The sequence below is a fragment of the Rhea pennata genome, chromosome 3 (genome assembly GCF_028389875.1).
Source record: "Rhea pennata isolate bPtePen1 chromosome 3, bPtePen1.pri, whole genome shotgun sequence".
In the NCBI taxonomy this organism is placed as follows: Eukaryota; Metazoa; Chordata; class Aves; order Rheiformes; family Rheidae; genus Rhea; species Rhea pennata.
Genome location: NC_084665.1, coordinates 74,243,304 through 74,262,464, shown reverse-complemented (window position 1 = coordinate 74,262,464; position 19,161 = coordinate 74,243,304). Strand labels below are relative to the sequence as shown.

Genomic DNA, 19,161 nt, shown 5'->3' with positions numbered 1-19,161 from the left:
GGAGATATTCAAGGCCCGCCTGGATGCAACCCTCTGTAACATGCTCTAGATGACCCTGCTGAGCAGGGAGGTTGGACTAGATGATCTCCAGAGGTCCCTTCCAACCTTACTGATTCTATGATTCTTTCACACTGCATTTCTTGTCTCCAGCCATTGTCTAGCTTTGGTCCCTTCCGTTACATACCAGATATTGGACAAACAGAACAATAAAATCAGTTTTGTAACAAAATTTATTTTTGCTCTGTGGATACAAATCCCAAACATCAACAAACAAATTCCAGTGGAAAAATACCAGTCATTAACAATGAAAACTTTTATTATTATTTAATAAATAGAACTTTGGCATTCAAAATTCTAGCTGTAAACCCTACTTTAAAAAAAATTACAAAAAGAGGCAAGAACAACAAGCCTAAGCTGAGCCAGCCAGTGGCTTCTTTGCTTTTTACAATGAACACATTTTGATTAAGTCATGACAACTCTATTTACATGTGAGGTATTCTGAGCAGTTCAAAAATTGAACTCAATTTACAAAACTACCAGTCTTTAGGGACTGATCCAGTACATACGTCAGCTGTGCTTTTAAAAGTTAGCTCCAAGCATTCCTCCCCACTGAACTAATGATATACTGTAATTAATATACACAAAATCAACACACTATGATTTGAGTTTCCTGCTCACACTTCATATTCAAAAAAGCTGCATACTACAACCAGCCTAACATCAAAAGTGTATGCCTAGTACCTACTTTAAGTACTTGTATTTCTAGATATTATGCAAGAGTCCTTACTGCAAAAGCCTATAAACAAAGTATCGGCAGGCAAGAGGGAAACAAGGTGCAGTCATTGACATTCTAACAACTTATCTGAAGTTCACAGGGAATATACATTTACTTCGGGCAAAAAAGGCACAAAGGTATGCAGCTGTCAAATTAATATTGCTAATGAGCTACTAGAGTAAGTGATCTCTTTACATAATATCCATTAACTTCTTTTCAATCTAAGAATGCAGATTAATTCAAAAGATCTTTTCCCCACTCATGACAGAACCCATTAGATTAGGCAGAAGACCCAAGTTAGAGACGTAACTCCACCTATGTAAGAACACTGATAAGGACAGGAAAACTGGAGAAAACTAAGCCCATGCTGGTACACAGCAGCGTGCTGGAGCTCCCAGTGCAAGGGCAGCAGGAGCGGAGGAAGCATTTTCCTTTTTTTCCTCGTGCTCCCAACCTGCAAGCAGCCAGGAAAAGCATCTGAAACAAAAGCAGGCAGCAAGGCCAAAGGAAGGAAATAAACCTTCTGAAGTGAAAAAGATAAAATCACTTTGGCTCTTGCAATTACTGCATGACTGCAATTACTGGCAGTTTTAAGATGCTGATGTCTGAGTGGGTGGTTATAGCAAACTTAATTTCACAGAATTATCACACTATAAAGCTACACAGGTGAGGCTAGGAACCTAAACCAAGTTTATACAATTGCGCTGCATTACTCCTATATAGCAAATACATAGCATCATCTATAGCTTGTTCGAAGACAGTTACTTTCTGAGTCTTTTTCAAAATACATTCTTGAATACAGTAGTTAATTACTGTAAGTATCTTCTAAAGGATTGTATAAATTTAATCTGAAGCTATACAAAAAAAATCCTGTACAAATTTGCTGACAGACAGAACTGTACAGTATCCATTCATTAGCGGTTGCTTTTCAGCCCTTGAGATTGTCTAACAGCTACAGCAAAAAGTTGTCATGACTAAATCTAAGCAATTCCAATGTTAACATTCATTAATCAACTGTATATTAAATATGCTGAATGAGACCACACACACACTACTTTTTAACCAATTAAACAATCATGCATATCCTAGACAAAGCTTATTCCATTTAGAGGCATCCATAAAGTGATGCATATATAGCAATTGCTACCACTACAACAGCCAAATTTTAAGAATTTAAATAAAATACTGTATCAATGTATATATTCAGTTGGTAATCTGTATCTTTGGCTCATACATCCATTATTTACCTCCCTATTTTTAATATGACTTAGGCAGATAAATTCAGGGTGCTTTAAAATCAAGTGCTTTAAAGTCAACATAAATATTACAGATTCTTCAATAAAAATTTAAAAATGCAAGAAGATTGTAGCATTGCAATCCAAGTATTACAACTAAAATGGGACCTCTTTCCTGAGGGAATTTCAATACTTAAAGAGCAAAAAAGCTCCCGAAGTGCTTTGCAAATATTAAATTACTAATCTCAACTCTGCCATACAGTATCGCCATTTGAGAGGCGGGACAGTGGAGGCACACCAGTCAAATGAACAGCTTAATAACACAAAGTGACAGAAAAGGACTCCAAAAAAACATCCCATTCCTTCCTAATCACTCTATTAGACTCATTATGTCCACAAAATTTAGAAGCATGTGTTGCTTGGTAGTTTTTATAAATATAACATTTTCATCTAAGGAAATAATGTGCGGCCTAGGTGTTTCCTCCCTCCCTAATACTTTTAAGTTACTATTTGAAATTCTGTTGTTGAATTTCTGGTATTAGAGAAAGATGCCATGAACTGGGGACCTACTACTTCACTGCAGGGTCAAGAACAACAAACTATATCAAAGGAACTGGCTGTTAAAAAATACTGAGGCTTCAGTTACAAAAGCCAGTCCTGTTAGAGGCACAGGAAACGGGGAAGGTCTATTTGTGCAAAGATCCTGGTTTTCTGTTTTGCACTAGTACGAAGGTGTATCTTCAGAACTACAGGAAGAGCAGTGTTTAGACACTAAAAATAAACAGCCTCCTTTTTTCCCTTGAAGGGAATTTCACTTGAGATTACATTTAGACACTGTTTTTAGTGCTTGCAAGGAGGTGGATCAGTCAGGTTCATCTACCTGAAAATACCATGAAACAGTAACAGAAATAGTAACACTATTTTTCACAGGTTAGTCCAGGTGTAGGTTCATGATAGAGAATACTGTCGAATAAATAAGTCCATAGAGTTAAAAAGAAGAAAAAACATCAAAAAAAAAAAACATTTTTAAATCACTAAAATATAAAAGGAACATTAACAGTAACTGTTTAACACGGAACAGAAAGTGAACACTGCCAAGTTAAACATTGGTAACTTTTGTCTACATTGCTAGATGCTTTTTTGCTATTATATATCATCAGAAAACCGAAGATACTAATTCGTTACATGAATTTTACTCTGTTTACTTAGTCCTAACCGTTATGCTTTCTAACTGAGACTTCCGCTGTTACCAACACTACAGGGCAGCTGACCAGCTGACTCTTTCACCTCAGCCACTCCAAACTTTCCTTAAATATCACATATAGTTGGTGCTCACATTTTTTCTTAATAATGTGATTTAAGAGTGGTTTTGCTCTTTGTGGGCTTTTGTTTCCTTCAGTAAAATACTATTTTACACCACACACAACTGTTCAGCTAACTTTCCACGTTGTTCCAGGAAGGTGAGGGGCTGGTATTCCAGGTGTCCCACAGGAGCAGGATAGTTTATTCAGCAAGTGTCACTTGGCAGAGCTATGGAACATGTTCTTATCATCATTTTTTTTTTAATGGAATCCATTCTTACAAATATGGAACAATTGAGAAATCCAAAACAATGTGGAAAGTTTTGCAGTCTTCAGATAACTTGGTATTCAACACTGGTAAGCAGAAACATTCTGTCTTGAGCTCTGATTTTTGCAAAAAGCGTCAAATGCCCATTTCGTAGCTCTATTCAAAAATGGTTGAGGTTGCTCACCACCTCATCATCCTTTTCCTTCTGGGAAAGGAACTTGCATATATAGACTGACCACATTTTTAAATGGATATTGAGAAAAAAAAAAGTACTGTACAAACACTGAAATACAGTCTACTCTTTCTGATAGCTACATCCTATGCCACGATTTTTTTTCTCCTCCCTGGGTTTGTGACAGACTTTGTACTTTTGAAGCTTCTTAAAGCAGCGTACAGATTTGATAGTCCTAAATGTGATGAATTTCACACACATGAAGTTGAAACTTGTTTTTGATTTTGCTACTGAGAAAGCATACTAGTGATCCATTACTGAAAATAACAGCTTTCCTCTATCAAATTCTTTAGGTGATCTAAAGAGTAGCTACTTTTTGCAGTGCTCTACGCTTATCCCAACTGCAATTCCTAGAATGAAGTGCAGTCACTGAAACCTCTGGCTTCACCACACAGAGCTCTAGGTCCTTTGACCCTTTTCTCCAGTTTCAGAATACTGATGATTCCTCCAGCAAGGTTTGAATGGCAAGGACAGTAGTAGCAACATGGTGATTTTGACGCTCTCATTCCAGAAACCCCATGAAGTAATAAAATGAGTCCTAATGAAGGAAACAAAGTATCCAACTGAAACATTCTTCACAGCTTGTTCCTACATTCAGTAGTTTGGAGAAATATTTCTTGTAGCTTGCACCACTCTACTCAACCAATGACTCTCCCCTCCCCACCCGACTCCCAAGATTAAATATGCCCAATCCTCACAGATATGCATGTGCAGCTCTATTTGCAGTCTTCCAATATGGCTCCTTAATAGAAATGCAAAGACCTGTGACACAGCAACGTTTAATAAGTCATTTGCTGCTAGATGAAATGTTGTCATTGAGTAATGCAATTGTCCCCCATGTCCTGAGCATAACGGTCCGACATTATAGTCCTTAATTCATCAATATCCTTGCGTAACTGGCAAACATCCAAGAGCTTCTTCGACAGAGTTTCTGTGCTGTAGTAATTTTCATTCTCTTCAGCTGAACAGCTCAGTGCTGTGAGAAACAAACCCCACAGTTAAAAGTTTACTCTAACAACGGTGCTTTGCGAAACACTGGTCAGCCCCTCTCAAAATGGCACGGTAGCAAGATACGACATTTTAATTTAATTACATCAAGACAAATTATGCCCTAGCATGATGAAAACCCACCAAAGCATGGTACTGTGTGAATTTAAAGCCAATTCAGAACCTATTACTGGTTCTCTGAAAGATGGGCTTTTCTGTCTGCACTAAGATCTAGGCTTGCCAGCGGCTCTCAACAACAGTGCTAAGATGAAGAAACTGGGCAGAACAGTCAGGCTGGAGGTTTCAGTGCTATCTAGCCACTCAAAAAAGAGGGACAAGAGGATTCACGAAAAAAGGTCACGTACGATTATGGAATAGTACTACAGATGTATACACATGCACTATTTATCCTGCTCATTGACGACGGTCTCATGGACTATGAGACTGTCACATGCTGCACCCCCCAATACCCCAAGGGGTTGCAGTGCAGGTAAGTGTGGTGTGTGGTAGTTTTTCTGCACTGGACAATGTATTTTCCCCTTTCTACTTTGCTGAAGGTCTAGTTCAGCCACAAGTCTATCTAATTAGTTCGAATAAACATGCAGAAAACAGTATTTGATATATTCAGGTTAAAAAAAAAAGTAATTCTTTTGTGATCTTGTTAAAAGAAGAAAACCCCCTTAACACAAACTCATTACACTAAATTTTTGTTTGACTAGCTTTAGGATGTGCTCTTCATCTCCAGGTTAAACAGCTGAGTAAGTCCAAAAGACAAGATGTGTGACTAGCAGTACTCAAGATGTAGTTGCCTGGCAGTCAGGCAGGCAATAATTTTAATACACACACACCCATCCCAGAAACACACACCCACAGATATCCATGCTGTAGGTGTATACGCCCTCCATCACTTGAGCCCAAAGCCTTTAAAACGTACTTGAAGCATCTATCTCAGGCCCGCTTACGAGCCTCTGGATCAGAACACGTTTGGCAGAAAACATCTATCAGCCCGCAAGGAGACTGCAGTGCGTCTCAGGAGGGACAGGCTTCTCAGTATGCACCTTTCCCTTCTAACAGGGTGAGTACATCCATGACTGGGAACAGTCAGTTGACTACCTTCTGTCCTTGGAGCTGACCAGGACCTGTGCACTCTTATGTAATTAGCAGCCCAGTGTTTCCAGGGAGCTCCAGTACAGCTCCTGCACAACTGCTTCAGAGGCACAGCAAGGGGCAGCCTGTGGCCTGTAAGCTCAGCTGGTAAGTCTGAGCACCACTTAGCTAAACTGTTACTCTTCTGTGTCAAACACAAGTAATCATTAGAATGACAGCATCACTTACATCTGATTCCCAGCAGTAAGGAAAGGTTGGGCTCCTTGCCCTGAGCTCTCTGGGTAAGAATACTGCACAGTGCTTTCAAGTCATGCAAACAGTGGGACATTTCCTTGAACAACTGGTCTGCTATGGGCATCTTCTCAGAGACCGGCTGCCTAGCCTGTTCCACCTGCCGTATTTGTTCCTTCAGAGAGGCGTTCTCTTCCACCAATCTTTGGTTCTTCGTGAAAGAGACAAGAAAAAGTTAATTTGCAGCATACAGTATAGCAAAAAGTTTTCTGTTTCAAACCACAAACATTAAATAAAATTTTATTTATTGTTTATTAAATACATAGCATCAATGTTTCTCTAGACTCCAAAGCATAATATTTAACCAGCTTTCACTCAACTGTCTATTCTATGGGTCCATTGTTTACTGGCCTTGGCACTAGAAAGGCTCATTTTTTGAGGTAGAGATGGTATCTATCACATCTGCACAGCACCTAGCATGAGTAAGTGTGTATTAAGCTCATAGAGCCCTTCTATGAGCTGTCATAATCATGTTCTACAAGGTTTTTCCTTGCTGGTCTGGTTTGGGGTTTGGTTTTGAAGGGGTTTTACTTACTTCAAAGAGAGTTCTATTTAATTGCTCTATATTCTTTTCTTTTTCTTCAAGCTCATTTGTCATCTTCTGAACTGCCAGCTTTTCTTGCAAAAGCTTCTCTTGCATAGACTAAATCAAATGAAAACAGGTGATGATTTTAAATTTTTATACTGTATGTATTTTCATACTGCACTGATAAAAAATGCACCCTCAATAAATTCCTAAATGTTATTTATTTTTGCATTTATATGTATTTATAGATTTTGCATTTATATTTATCTTTGCATTAATTCCTCATTTATTTTCTACTATGTTCCACCTGCTGAAGCAACAGCTAGCATAACTACATGCTAACGTAACTATTCTAAATATCTCCAAACCCTTTAAACGAGCAGTGTCAGTTCATAAACAAAAACACTCATGCAAAATGCTGCTCTAACAAGGAACGTATGAAGTCTAAAATAACCACGCAGTACTGTTTATTCTATTCACATAACTTCACTTGAAATAAGGACATTAATGACAACTAAATTCCATCTGTGTAATTACTAAGTTATAACTAAAGTTTTTTTCATCTCTATTTTCCATGAATACTGTGCCATGGGTTCCTACAACCTTTCACAACACAGAATTCACCTGGTGAATTTGCTATACAACTGAGAAGAAAGTCCTTGCCAGGCGATAACAGAGCAGTGACCTCCACTTAAAACCATTCACATACAAGATCAATCGCAACGCTCAGCATATCTCTACTGTGTTCAGTAACAACGGCAGGTAACTTACTTGTAGTTGATAGTATAATTTTAGCAGACAGAATAATTATTTTCGTCAGTAATAAAATCAACAGAATGTTTCTAGGATTCTCTTCTACTTAAGTCTTGGAGCGTTTTATGTTTGACTTCCAGACCAATCTCAAGCAGCAATAAACCCAAACCTAGCAATGCTGCAATCAGCTGCGGCCAATTTCCCTCTTCAAGTCTTCCTGCTGCAACTGACTGAACTACTCTGAAGCTTCTCCTTCAAGCTGCGCAAAGCCCAGCATAACACATTTTAGCATCAGTTGCACTAGGTTTTGGGAGTATCGGACAGCTCACCTGAGGCATATGCTTTGAGAGAATCACAGTGCTCATGAATTTATTACTTTGAATAACATACGCAACTGCTACGTCTAAAGCTTCACTATACTTAATTGTGTTCCAGTGTGATTTGACTTGTATTTTACTTTCTAGTAAGATAAGGATAATCCTACTTCTCAAAGTGATGTGGCATCTATTAAGGGCTTAAAGCACTGAATTGCAATGGAGTTTGACTATTCCAGATTAAATGAACGAACTGTATTTTATTCTTACACTGGATTTCTAATTTTCACCCACAGAGCTGAAGCTCAGAAATCATTACATATTTCCACTTGGATTTTTGGGGTGAACTCAGTGTGATCATGGTTTTGTCTTTGCTGTCAAAAGCAAACAGATGTATTTTGCTACTTGGCTTTTGTATCTGCATATATGCATTTCAAGGTCATTTGGCAAAATTCAGAAAAGGAATATTCAGTCTATCTTATCTGATCTAGTAACAATGAAACTGATTATATAAACTCCAGGTGCTTTATACCATAGAGATATTTTCAACTTTTCATGAAGAGATAACCAAATAAAAATCCTCTTTTGTTGTTAACTGTATCATTCAGAAATCTGACACTGTGCTACTAGAGTACATGAAGTGTCCTCCATATCCCTAATTCAGCAGTATATTAATATGTAAAGCCTGTTACCCAGTTTCAATTATACAATGTAAATCCAATGTTATCTTGCTCAAAATACAGTTAGAGCACTGGTAACAAAGCTGCATGCTTTGGCACAATTTTGATTCTACCCTTCCACTCAGTGATACTAGAGATCGCAACGGGAAGGAGCATTTCACAAACCAGCAGAGCTCACTTTACAGAACAGCCTTGTCTGGGAAGAATGTTTTTCTTGAATCTCTGCAGGTAGAAACCTAGAGATTGATCTTCCAAAGCTGAAAACTCTTACAGGGAAATCTAACCGGTAGTTTAAATAAAGTGCTATTGAAAGGTCAAGTCACTCTTTAGTATAAGATATGCTTAAGTTGCTGCATTCTCATTCTACAGCTCATTCAAAGGGGAGTGAGTGAGTGTGTGTCCGTGTTTCTATTCACACACACACATACACACACGCAAAGAGGACAAAAAAGAAACAAGCTCACCACTTGACAGAACCACAGCAAACTGCCAAACTCAGTTTGGGGGCTTAAGAAAACAATCAAGCTTTGGTTAAAAACAAAAAACAAACAAAAAACCTTCATACGATGTGAAGTACTCCTTAACTGTACGAAAAATGGGATTTTCAGGGCACTAATACTGTGAATCGTACAACATATGGAGCCTATGCCTGTATGTACATCTGCCTTATACCATACACAAGCCTTCCTTCACACTCTGTCAATGACGTATTTGACTTGCCAGCTACAAGAGTCACCAGTGCTGAAAAGAACGCTGGGAATACTGAGAAGGAAGGTAGGACAAATAGTAAATGGAATTATTAATGGCCTGGCCACACAAAGAAGTTGTGAAGCCTTGACAAACAACTTCCTAACATACTCAGCTCAACACTTCAAAGCAGCAAAAAATCAGTAGTTTTTCATACCCTTTGCAAATCTGGAAAACAAAGGTGTTAGAATTTAGACATTTAATCTGGATAAAAAGCTTTATTTTTATGTGAGTAATAAAAATCACTGAGTAGAACTCAAATGACTACTTGTTTTTAAACTATTTTCATGCACTTGACACTCAGCTCAGCCACACCAAACATCTAGAAAGGAAGTGTCAAGATAACCTGCATTCTAAAGATAAGTTGCAGCAGAAAACACAACTTCCTGTTAGAGTGGGGAGGAAGGGAAGGAAGAAAACAGGCTCTGCTCTATGTCAAAGGAAACCTGCTGTGCCAGGAGAAAGGAGGAAACAGCTCTGCTTGATGCATTTCCTTTGTAGTGCTTGCAGATGAGTATAATCTGCAGTGATTGTTGAATAGTCTTTTATTTTTTTTTCTCTCTTGAACAGTGTCTGCTGGAAAATACGGTCATACTGGGTCAGACTGAAGGTCCATCTAGCTCAGTATCCTCTCCCTGCGGCACCAGCAAAAAAGAATATGTTTAGGGAGGAAAAGGAGAACAAGTCTCTAAAATATCCTCCCAGTTTTCAAGTATCTTGAAATTTTAATAATCCTTCATGCATTCCTCCTTCATGAAGTCCAGTGACATCCTGAGCAGTTATACAGTTATAACAACTGTATTACTGCTACCAGTACCAGGTACATGCTTTACATTTGTGTCAGTACCAGACATTAAAGATTTGACTGTGCAGTCCTCCTTAGGAGGGGAAAGTGGCAGGGAAGACAGGTTTAGAAGTGTTACCTTCCTCAGTGTATTTTCAGAATTATGTTCGTCACTAAATTTACACCGCTGTGCTGATTACTCCAAAAACATCTTCCAGAATATTCCAAATATGAACATACTCAGCTCATGAGTAGCATCATTTAAAAGTAACTGTTGAAAGTGGAAATCAATGTTTATTTCTAAAAGTATATCTATGCAACCCTAATTTTATGCTACCGTAAACTTAAAATTCTGAAGCAGCATATGAGCTTACCAGCTTAGCTGAGCCCACAGTGCTGTGCCTTCCCAGTGTTAACAGAGCTCATTAGTTCATCCTTACATCTTCCTTTTTGCTTTATAAAGTTACAATTCAGTGGCATTATTCCCAGCCCTGGCACAGTTTGGGTTTATTGTGATTGATCGGATTGACGGATGGACTTTGAGTAACAAAGTAGAAGAAAGTCAGATCATATGGTGCCCATCTGTTTTGTATAAAAATGTTAATTTTGTGATATCTAAAATAATCATGTAAACATGGACTTTGTAAAGGCATTTCGATTTATGCTTTTCCTTTTTCTGAAGATATGCTTATATGCAGCATGACATCTTTTCAAAACGAGCTAGAATCTTAACCCTTCACACTCAGGAAAACAAACCAACCAAGCAAAACTATACAACATACCAAGGAAGATCAAAATCACTCCATCGTGCTTATAAGCAAACAGAAACCAGTACTGCTCGAAGCAGTGCTGTCTGAAGCAGAATTTGTTTTCAGGATGCAAGCTGGAAACAATGACTGGAAACACATACTAAAGCATAACTGCAAAATGTGGCTGAAGAGATGGAGTAAAGCAAGATCATCTGAGCTGAAGATAAATTGTATCTCCCTCCTGACGAGAGCCATCAATTTTCAACGAACTTATTTCCAATGACTGTCGGGGAACACGATGAGGAAAGAAATCAAGGACACAAAGAAACCGTGACAGTCTACAACTAACTCGAGGGCTAACGTCATATTCAAATCTTATTTTTGACCTTAAACAAATGCATCAAAATAGGGAAAGGTAAGAGAAAGTCCTGGAGAACAGAACATTACTCCATTCAGAATCTGTCACTCCTCTCCTACTTAGCATTTCCCAACATCAGCCCCCTAAAGTCATTTCAGACTCTAAGCACCAAAGCAGCTCTCTGTATAAATGTGCACAAAACTGACTAACATTTTAAAAAGCCTCAAAATAAATTTGATGTAGAGCAAGAGATCAGGAAATTTAGGAAATAGGAAAAAACTCAGGATGTGAGAGATGCATGCAGGCAATCTGTGTATATTTCAACAAAATAATCTTAACTATAGAGAAGGCAAGAGAACCTGAGAAAGGTAATGGAGTCCAATTTGCTACTTTTTTTTTTTTTTTTTTTTTGAATTATTAAAGATACAGAACTACATTTGCTTGAGTCATAGGCAATTTTTTCACCTGTTTCATGAAAACAATTCGATAAACTTTGCCTTCTTCAAAACTAGAGAAAGTTAAATGACTGATTTTGCTTTTCAGGTAACAGATGCACATTACATTGCAAATTAAAATTCCCCTACTGCTTCTATACTGATGTATTTAATACAACGTGGTTTAATTAAGGAATAATATGGTTGTCAGCAGGTACCAGGCTTCTTTTGAATGGCAGTTTTTTACCTGCATGTTAGAAAAAGGAATGAATGGAAGATGACTTACTTTCCATACCTGCAAATAAGCAGATTTAGTTCCAGCGTGTAAAGTGGAAGTAAGAAAGTATATTCGCTAAGAAAGTGTTACGCAAGCAGCTCTGTATCTCTCCATTATTTGGATTCCAGCTCCAGAGAGCACTCCCTGCCCACTGCTGAAGGGGCAGGCATTGAGCTGGCTGGTTTACTATTATTTTGCTATTCACCCAAGCATACAGCACATACAGCTGAAGCAGAAGCACCTTCTTCACCTTCTAGGCACAGCCCTGTAACTTCAATTTTGCTGCAGGCAACAGAAGTGATAAATGCAGAGACAAATGCTAATCCAGTAGAAGAATGGAGAAACTAAAATTCATCATATCTGAATAACTGCTGAAATAAATGTTCTACTATTATTTTTTTTTCCAAATGCTCAGCTTTTGCCAGGACCAGATATACCTTCTTCCCTATAGCCTGTTTCATGTTTCCTTTTCTCCACAACAAATACTGGTGTCAAGTGTCAGGATCAGGAGCTTGGTGTGTTAATCCGATCTACAGGGCTGCAACTGACTCCTAGTAACCTGTCTTGAGAAATCCTTGGCTCCAAGCTAGGTACCCAAGATCCATCAAGAGAGTTAAGGTACCTAAACGAGCAACTGTCAGAAACCAGCTGAACAGGGACCTGCCTAACCGTGTGAGATGAAGCAGTGTGGTTTAGAAAGGCATCCAGATCTGCTAGGGGCCTCTGTACTGAATCTTATGATCAATGTACTTTTTGTTCTCTGGATAAGCATCTGAACCCCAGTGTTTGATGGGAGACTTGACCATTATTTAAAGAGGCAGTTCTCACACTTGAAAATACCAAAACATATTCTCTTCCTTACCTGTAAGTCTAAAATCAACCCAGCTATCTGATTTTGTTGATTGTCTATGACCTGGAAAATAAAATTGAGAAAAGGTTTGAATCTCTTCAGCACCCTTTTAAAATCAACTAATAGATGTGTAGCCATAGGTTTCAAACGGCCACTCTTTGAAAACGTAAGTGACAAGAGAATTTTATTCTCACATAACTGGAAATTCATGGAGAATAAATGCACAGACCGGAAACAGATAGGTATTCAAAAGAAAACTGAATTAGCAACAAATGGAAAATTCCTCGGTGAAACAGTTATTCTTAAATAAAAAGTAAGAAATGTAGGACTGAAAGTTAAAGATTCCACCAAAAGCTAATTTGCAGACTAACCTTACTGGCTTTCTCATTCTTTTCTTTGAGACATTCATTCTCATTCTGAAGCTGTTTTGTGTCCAACATGGGAAGGCGAATACCATCTTCCAGGCATTTTTCTACTTTCTGCTGCAAGCTGTTCAGCATGGAAGAAAGAAAGAATTAAGTGTACTGATAGAAACCAAAAGTGCACTGTGTTCTAGTGACAAATTAGAAAACAGCACCGTCTTCCAACCGACACCATAAAACTGTACAAAGCAGAATTCAGCCTTGTAAATGAGCAGATCAGCAGCAGATGAATGGTACAAAATCCTTCCCTGCTGGTCTGTATTAGGTTATGTGATAAAAAGCTCACCTGTGCACACCCGCAGGGGAGCTCAAAGGAGCAATAGCAGGTATGGGGACCCCTATCATATCCTGCCCCAGCTACTCGCAGGTCCAGTGCAGGAGCAGCTCAGCCCATAAAAGTCCTCTCTCCACACACACGCGGGAGCTCAGAAACACACTGGCAGGGCAGGAAGCCCCAGTAACAACCAGTCACAGAAACAATCTCCTGTCCTGGCTCCTTCAGGGCTGGCTCAGCCCTTTGGACTAGGAGTGAAACCCAGCACCACAGGTCAGTAGGAGCTGTCTCCCCTGGGCCCCCTGCACAGTGTGGGGAAGTCATTGCCTCAGGTCATGGGATGCATTGGGGACGCAGGGGAAGAATACTTTGGGACTGTGCAAGATCTATTATGGGATGTTCCAGGAAAGAAACAAAGGTGGAGAAAGGGAGGGATCAAGGTGGGTTTATCAAGAAAGAACATGGGAAAATAGAGGGATATGTCGATAAAAGGGGTCAGTTCTGTGTAAACAGGGCTGGTTAATATGTTTGTCTGGTCATACCCAGCACCTCATTAGTGCAGTTCAGCCGATCTTCTTATCCTCATTCTCCTTTTCTAACTATTTTCCTGGGCAAGGGACTCACTATTCTGTGTGTGTGAAGGTCTGAGTGCCAGCAACCGGAGCCAGACCCAGGGGCCCAGCAACTGGAAAGATCAGAGTGACTGAAATTAAGCACCAGTGACTGGAATGGCACCACAGGTGAGTGCCCCATGTCTGCAGTGCCAGCAGCTGGAGCAAGTGAAGGATGCGAGTGAGGGTGTGATTGCTAATGAACATCTAGCTGCACCATCTGGTGGGTAGGTGAAGTCACCTGGGAGCCAGGGGTCTGTGTATGGCTCCCAGAGTGACATCATGGAGGCAGTTGGCTATGAGAGGGACCAGGGAGTCCCAGCCAACTGCCAGGGAGCCACTGCAGTTTGGGGGCTGACTGAGACCCACTTGTATATGTGGCATGTATGCTTTTGTGTGGTCTATACCAGCAGCCGGACTGGGGCTGCAAGCCTTGGGGCTCGTATGTGCAGGCACCACCACTGGGTGGATCAGATATCTCAGTCCAGCTGCTAGATAGATCCATGTTGTACATATGTATGTATATTTATATATAAACATGTCCCACTAACAGATCTTTCACCTGATCAGCCAGAGAGGGGAACAGGGTGAAACTGTCGGTGCTGTCTGCATGCTGCGTTTCTCTCTCCACAATGATCAGGTAACTGGTCAGATGCATATGTACATATGTGCTGTATACGTGTGTGTGTGTGTGTGTGTGTGTGCATATGGGTACCTACTGGGAATATATGCCCAGCCTCACTACTGTCTGGACCTGGGGATATGGAGCTGTGGCAGCCTCACTGCTATCAGGCTACTGGATGCACAAGCCCTAACAGTGTATCCTTCATGCCCTCTGGGACTGGCTTGTCCTGGGGGAGCATAAAGCCACTTCTGCCAGCTGCTTCCATATGAAGTCACGACCTTGACACCCTCTGTAGCTTCATTTAAGCTCCTAGGTGTAGCTAGAGCTTTTGCCTGCTCACCTTCACCTTCTCTCAAAAAGAAAATACATTTTATTAGCATTAATCCTGTTGCCTAATTTAGAAACCAGAGGCAACTCTTCGTAGGCTTTCAGAAAAGATAAAATGATCCCTCTAGATTATGGAGGCATGAAGAAAAAAGCCTTTCACTTGTAAGATGGAAACAATGCGTCCAATGCTTTGGCTGGCAAGGTGTCCCAAGCAGCTAGCCTTTCATCATGGAAACACTTTTAGACTGCTATGGCACGCACATTTACGCAACTGAGGGACACTGAACTGTAGCAACAACCCCATAAATTATTAAAAGTGATTCCCCCTGCTCTCTGTTTTATTATTATTATTTAAAATAAGCCTTTAAATAGTTCCCTTAATTTAACATATACCATAGTAATAATGTCTCAATCTCTCACCTGGAATCTCTTCATGGATATCTATCCCTTTTTGGTTTGGTTTTTTTTTTTTTTTTAATAATTATTCAAGTTCAATGACAGCACACCACCTGCAGTTAAATCTCCCTGTAAACATCCCCCAGCCTCAATGAAAAGGTAAGAAACAGCCACAATTTATCTTTGACCCTTCCCTGATTTTCCCTTCAGCTGATATCCAGGGAGCTTTTCTACAGTTCGTGACAGGATTAGTTACTAAACAGGAATACTGACAGCTTCCATACAGCGCTTCTTTGCTGCATATGTTTATTCCATCCTCTCCCTGGCAGTAGTCCATGATGCCATTGCAGCAGTGTACATATCTTTAAAAAAAAAAGAAGATAGCAAAGAGTTTCTAGATAGGCTTTTCTCTGTGGCACTTGATACAAATGGCACTTTGTTGGATTTTCTATTACATTACACTGTCATTTTGCACAGCAATATTATTTATGCCATGAAAAATCATTAGCACTGTAATAGATTAAGACTGCAAAAAAAAAAGTGAGGTCCTGACATTAGCTGGGAAAGTACATCCATCTCAGTACACAGTTCATACCTCTGCACTGTTGTGACCAGCTCTTTTTCTTTTTTCTTCTGACACACCAGTTGCAATTCTCTGTCTCTGCACTGTGATCGGGCCTCTCCAAGCTTCTTTTCTAACTCAGTCAGAGCTTCTTGGAGTTGCTTGTTCTTCTCTTCTATAATTTGCAGCTAACACAGATTAATTATTAGTCAGATACAATGCCACATTAACAGAAGGGCTTGTGGCAGACCACAGCCTTGTAGTTACTTTCTGTATAATCTTAGGCCCTCTTCACTTATCTGTGTATGATCAGCCCTAACATAGCTTTTTAAAACATTCATATACTTGTCTTCCTAAACAGATAAGAAAAATTATGTATATTGAAACAGTAAAACATTTGGCAGTAGACATTACAGAGCTTACATGTATTTCTAAAAATGTAAAATCAACTCTTTTTACCTTACCTGTTTAGTCTGGCCTTCTATATCATCCAGCGTTGGCAGGTCAGCCAGGTACTTTTCTAAGGTTTCAATTCGTCTCTGTTTTTCTTTATTTTGTTCAGACTCCTTCTGGCATTTCTTTTTTAGGCTGTTAATGTATCGGTCTCTAGTTTTAAGCTAGAAGAAAGAAAGAATACATATTTGATTATTGCAATGGAAAATAAATGTGCTTTGCAACCAGAGGCTGGTCATTCTGCAGGAACTGTACTCACAGCTACAGGTAAGGGATGGCTACCGTAGAACATAAAACCAAAGAATAATTCATTCTGCTTCATCCTGACAAATTGAAGTCACAGACTTGTACTGAACCGTTGGTCAGTCTCAAACCACAGTCGCTCCACCTCTGCTTAGAGCACAGCATGTGTCTTGGGAATTGACAGCGTACCAATTCAATGCTTAAAATATATAACTTTTCAGTGTGGGTGTTCATGTGCAACAAATCATCAGGAAATATTTATTCCTACCTCTTCCCTTTGCCTAAGGAACAACATATTAACAAAGAGCCCCAAGAACTTCACCCAACTAGAACTGCAGCCAAAAATCTAACCTTGATGCCATCTGACAATTACATAAGGGCAAATCAGAATGGAATAGCTGCTTTCTTAAACCAGCTTTTCTACAAGCATGTTAATTGTACAACAGTTTGCAAAAGCGTATTTTTAATTTAATGTCATGATCCTACAATAACCAATCAGAAAACACACACTTGCATGCCTGATATCAACTTGCTTTATTGCCTAGAACTAAGAAAGAGGAAGGGAGCTGGAAAGAGTACTTTCAAATAAGGCTCTGATTTAATAGAAAACTCTTTCTTCAACCAGTGTGTAATAATTCACAGATAACAAACATTTGTCACTAGAGTAAACTTGAAATGTATTTTTATTTTGGTTGCTGGAGACGTGCATCTCACTGAGAAATGAATGTATGACACTGTCAATGTCAGAATTTAGTGATGGAGACTACAAAAAAGTTTAAATTGATACTACCTGAAAAGACTTTCCAGAAACAGTCTTCTAAATAGGCCAAAAAACTTAGGATTGCCGAAACACTCGAAATTTTTTCATCTTCTATCAGGATCTCAAAACCAAACAGAGCTTTCATGCAGGTCTAAAATCTTTCTGATTAGACAAAGCTCAACTAAAGCCCACATCCACTGAGGCAGAGTTACAATTCAGCCTTGATATTTTGCCACAATATCCTTCAGAAGCATTTACTTCCCCTGCAACTCCCTGCCTGCCAAAAGTCTTAAGACAACAGTATAAATAGACACACATAAGCCAATGTTGCAGAGCAAGAATTCCCAGGAGCCTGACCCTTACACTACTTGAGTCCCTTCCCTTTTTTTCCTCACGTACTACTAAGGATGGTGAGTGTGACTGTTCAAATACTCCAGTACTTTTGGGACACAGATTGCACCAAATCTTTTCTTCTTCTCTTGCGTATATACCCTGAAGGTCCTCTCCTGCAGTCAGACTCTGCAACTTTTCTCCTTCTGTTAGCTAGGATGTTTGCCTAAGGATTCCTCCCTTTCCCTCAAAATCCCCAGCATCACCCTCATTCTCCTTTCATCCTCTCCCTCTACTCCCACACTAAAAATGTTTGTTCATTCATTCTTGTTCACTCTACTGAGAAGAACAAAAGCTTTGGTGCTTGTTTTTTTCCCCCCTGTCCATACACACTGCTGACTACTTTGTCAGGGCAGGAACAAAACAGGAAAGATCTCACTTCCCAGCAATTAAATATTAAAAGCAAGGCCACAGAAATCATATGGAAGAACACTGCTACAGGCAATCAGTGCCACCTTACAGAAGTCCTTCATAATTATCCATAGCAGAGGAAGAATGAGGAGCCAGCAGTGCACAAGTGCCTGAGCTGAATCATTTCCAGCCCAGCAGTCAAATTTTCAGAAGAAATGCCCCAGAACTAAATGAGGGCTGCAAAATTTGGAGATGCCAAGAGGCACACACATGCCTGGCATAGAGAAAAGGAAGAATCCACCATAGAGGGTACTGCAGTATCTACCTTAGGAAGTCGCAAGGAGCTACCAAGGCTCCCAGTTAGCCATAAGAGAACATATTTTTCAGACCCTCATACACATCAGAAGCCTAAATAAATTGCAATCATCTCAGCCCTATGCTGACTATACAAGGAGCCTCAGAAAAAGCCTTCTCATTTAGGCACCTGTATGATTCATCAGGTGGTACAAAAAGTCCCTCGGTACCATATCTGCACGGGGCAAAGACAGGTACGATGTCAGCAATGAGCACACAGCACTTCCATCTCTGCTGGCCCTGCAGTTCCTGAAAAGGAAAGCAGTATGCTCATCAACCGAATGTTAGAAGCGACACAGCACTTCAGACCAAGAGGCTCTCTTGGCTAGTAAATCGTCTCCAGCAGTGTCCAGAAAAAGATATCTACAGCGGTGAAAGAACAGGGAAAGCATATTTTCCCAGACTCCAGTTTTCTCAGCTTGGGAACTATCCTGAGAGAGATCTGATCTCCGTGTACTCAGAATGAGAGCACTTCCGTGAACTTGCCTACTATTCCCTTAAGCCCCTCTATATTCTTAGCATTCATACCAGCCTTTGAAAAGTCATTTTACAGGTTTGCAACTCTTCACATGAGGAATCAGCATCAACTCCTTTTGCTGGTTATGTATATGGCTCCTAAAAGCTTCATGTGATGTTTGCTTGTTCTTGTTCACAGGCAGATGCAGGGAACAGCCGATCGCCCTCCACCTCTCCCTTGCCACTTCTGATTCTGCAGATTCCCCTCA

At 39.8% G+C, this 19,161-nt stretch overlaps 1 protein-coding gene across 1 annotated transcript in view; it reads right to left on the bottom strand.

Moving 5' to 3' along the window:
- Positions 1-212: 212 nt before the first annotated feature.
- CEP85L (centrosomal protein 85 like) overlaps positions 213-19,161 on the bottom strand; it is a 118,010-nt gene continuing 99,061 nt past the window's right edge. The window contains exons 7-13 of the mRNA XM_062572620.1: positions 16,350-16,502; positions 15,919-16,073; positions 13,040-13,157; positions 12,681-12,731; positions 6,732-6,839; positions 6,134-6,347; positions 213-4,787 (exon numbers count right to left, since the gene is read on the bottom strand). Of these exons, the coding sequence (XP_062428604.1) occupies positions 4,624-4,787; positions 6,134-6,347; positions 6,732-6,839; positions 12,681-12,731; positions 13,040-13,157; positions 15,919-16,073; positions 16,350-16,502 (963 nt within the window). The 3' untranslated portion in view covers positions 213-4,623. The remainder of the gene's footprint in view (positions 4,788-6,133; positions 6,348-6,731; positions 6,840-12,680; positions 12,732-13,039; positions 13,158-15,918; positions 16,074-16,349; positions 16,503-19,161) is intronic.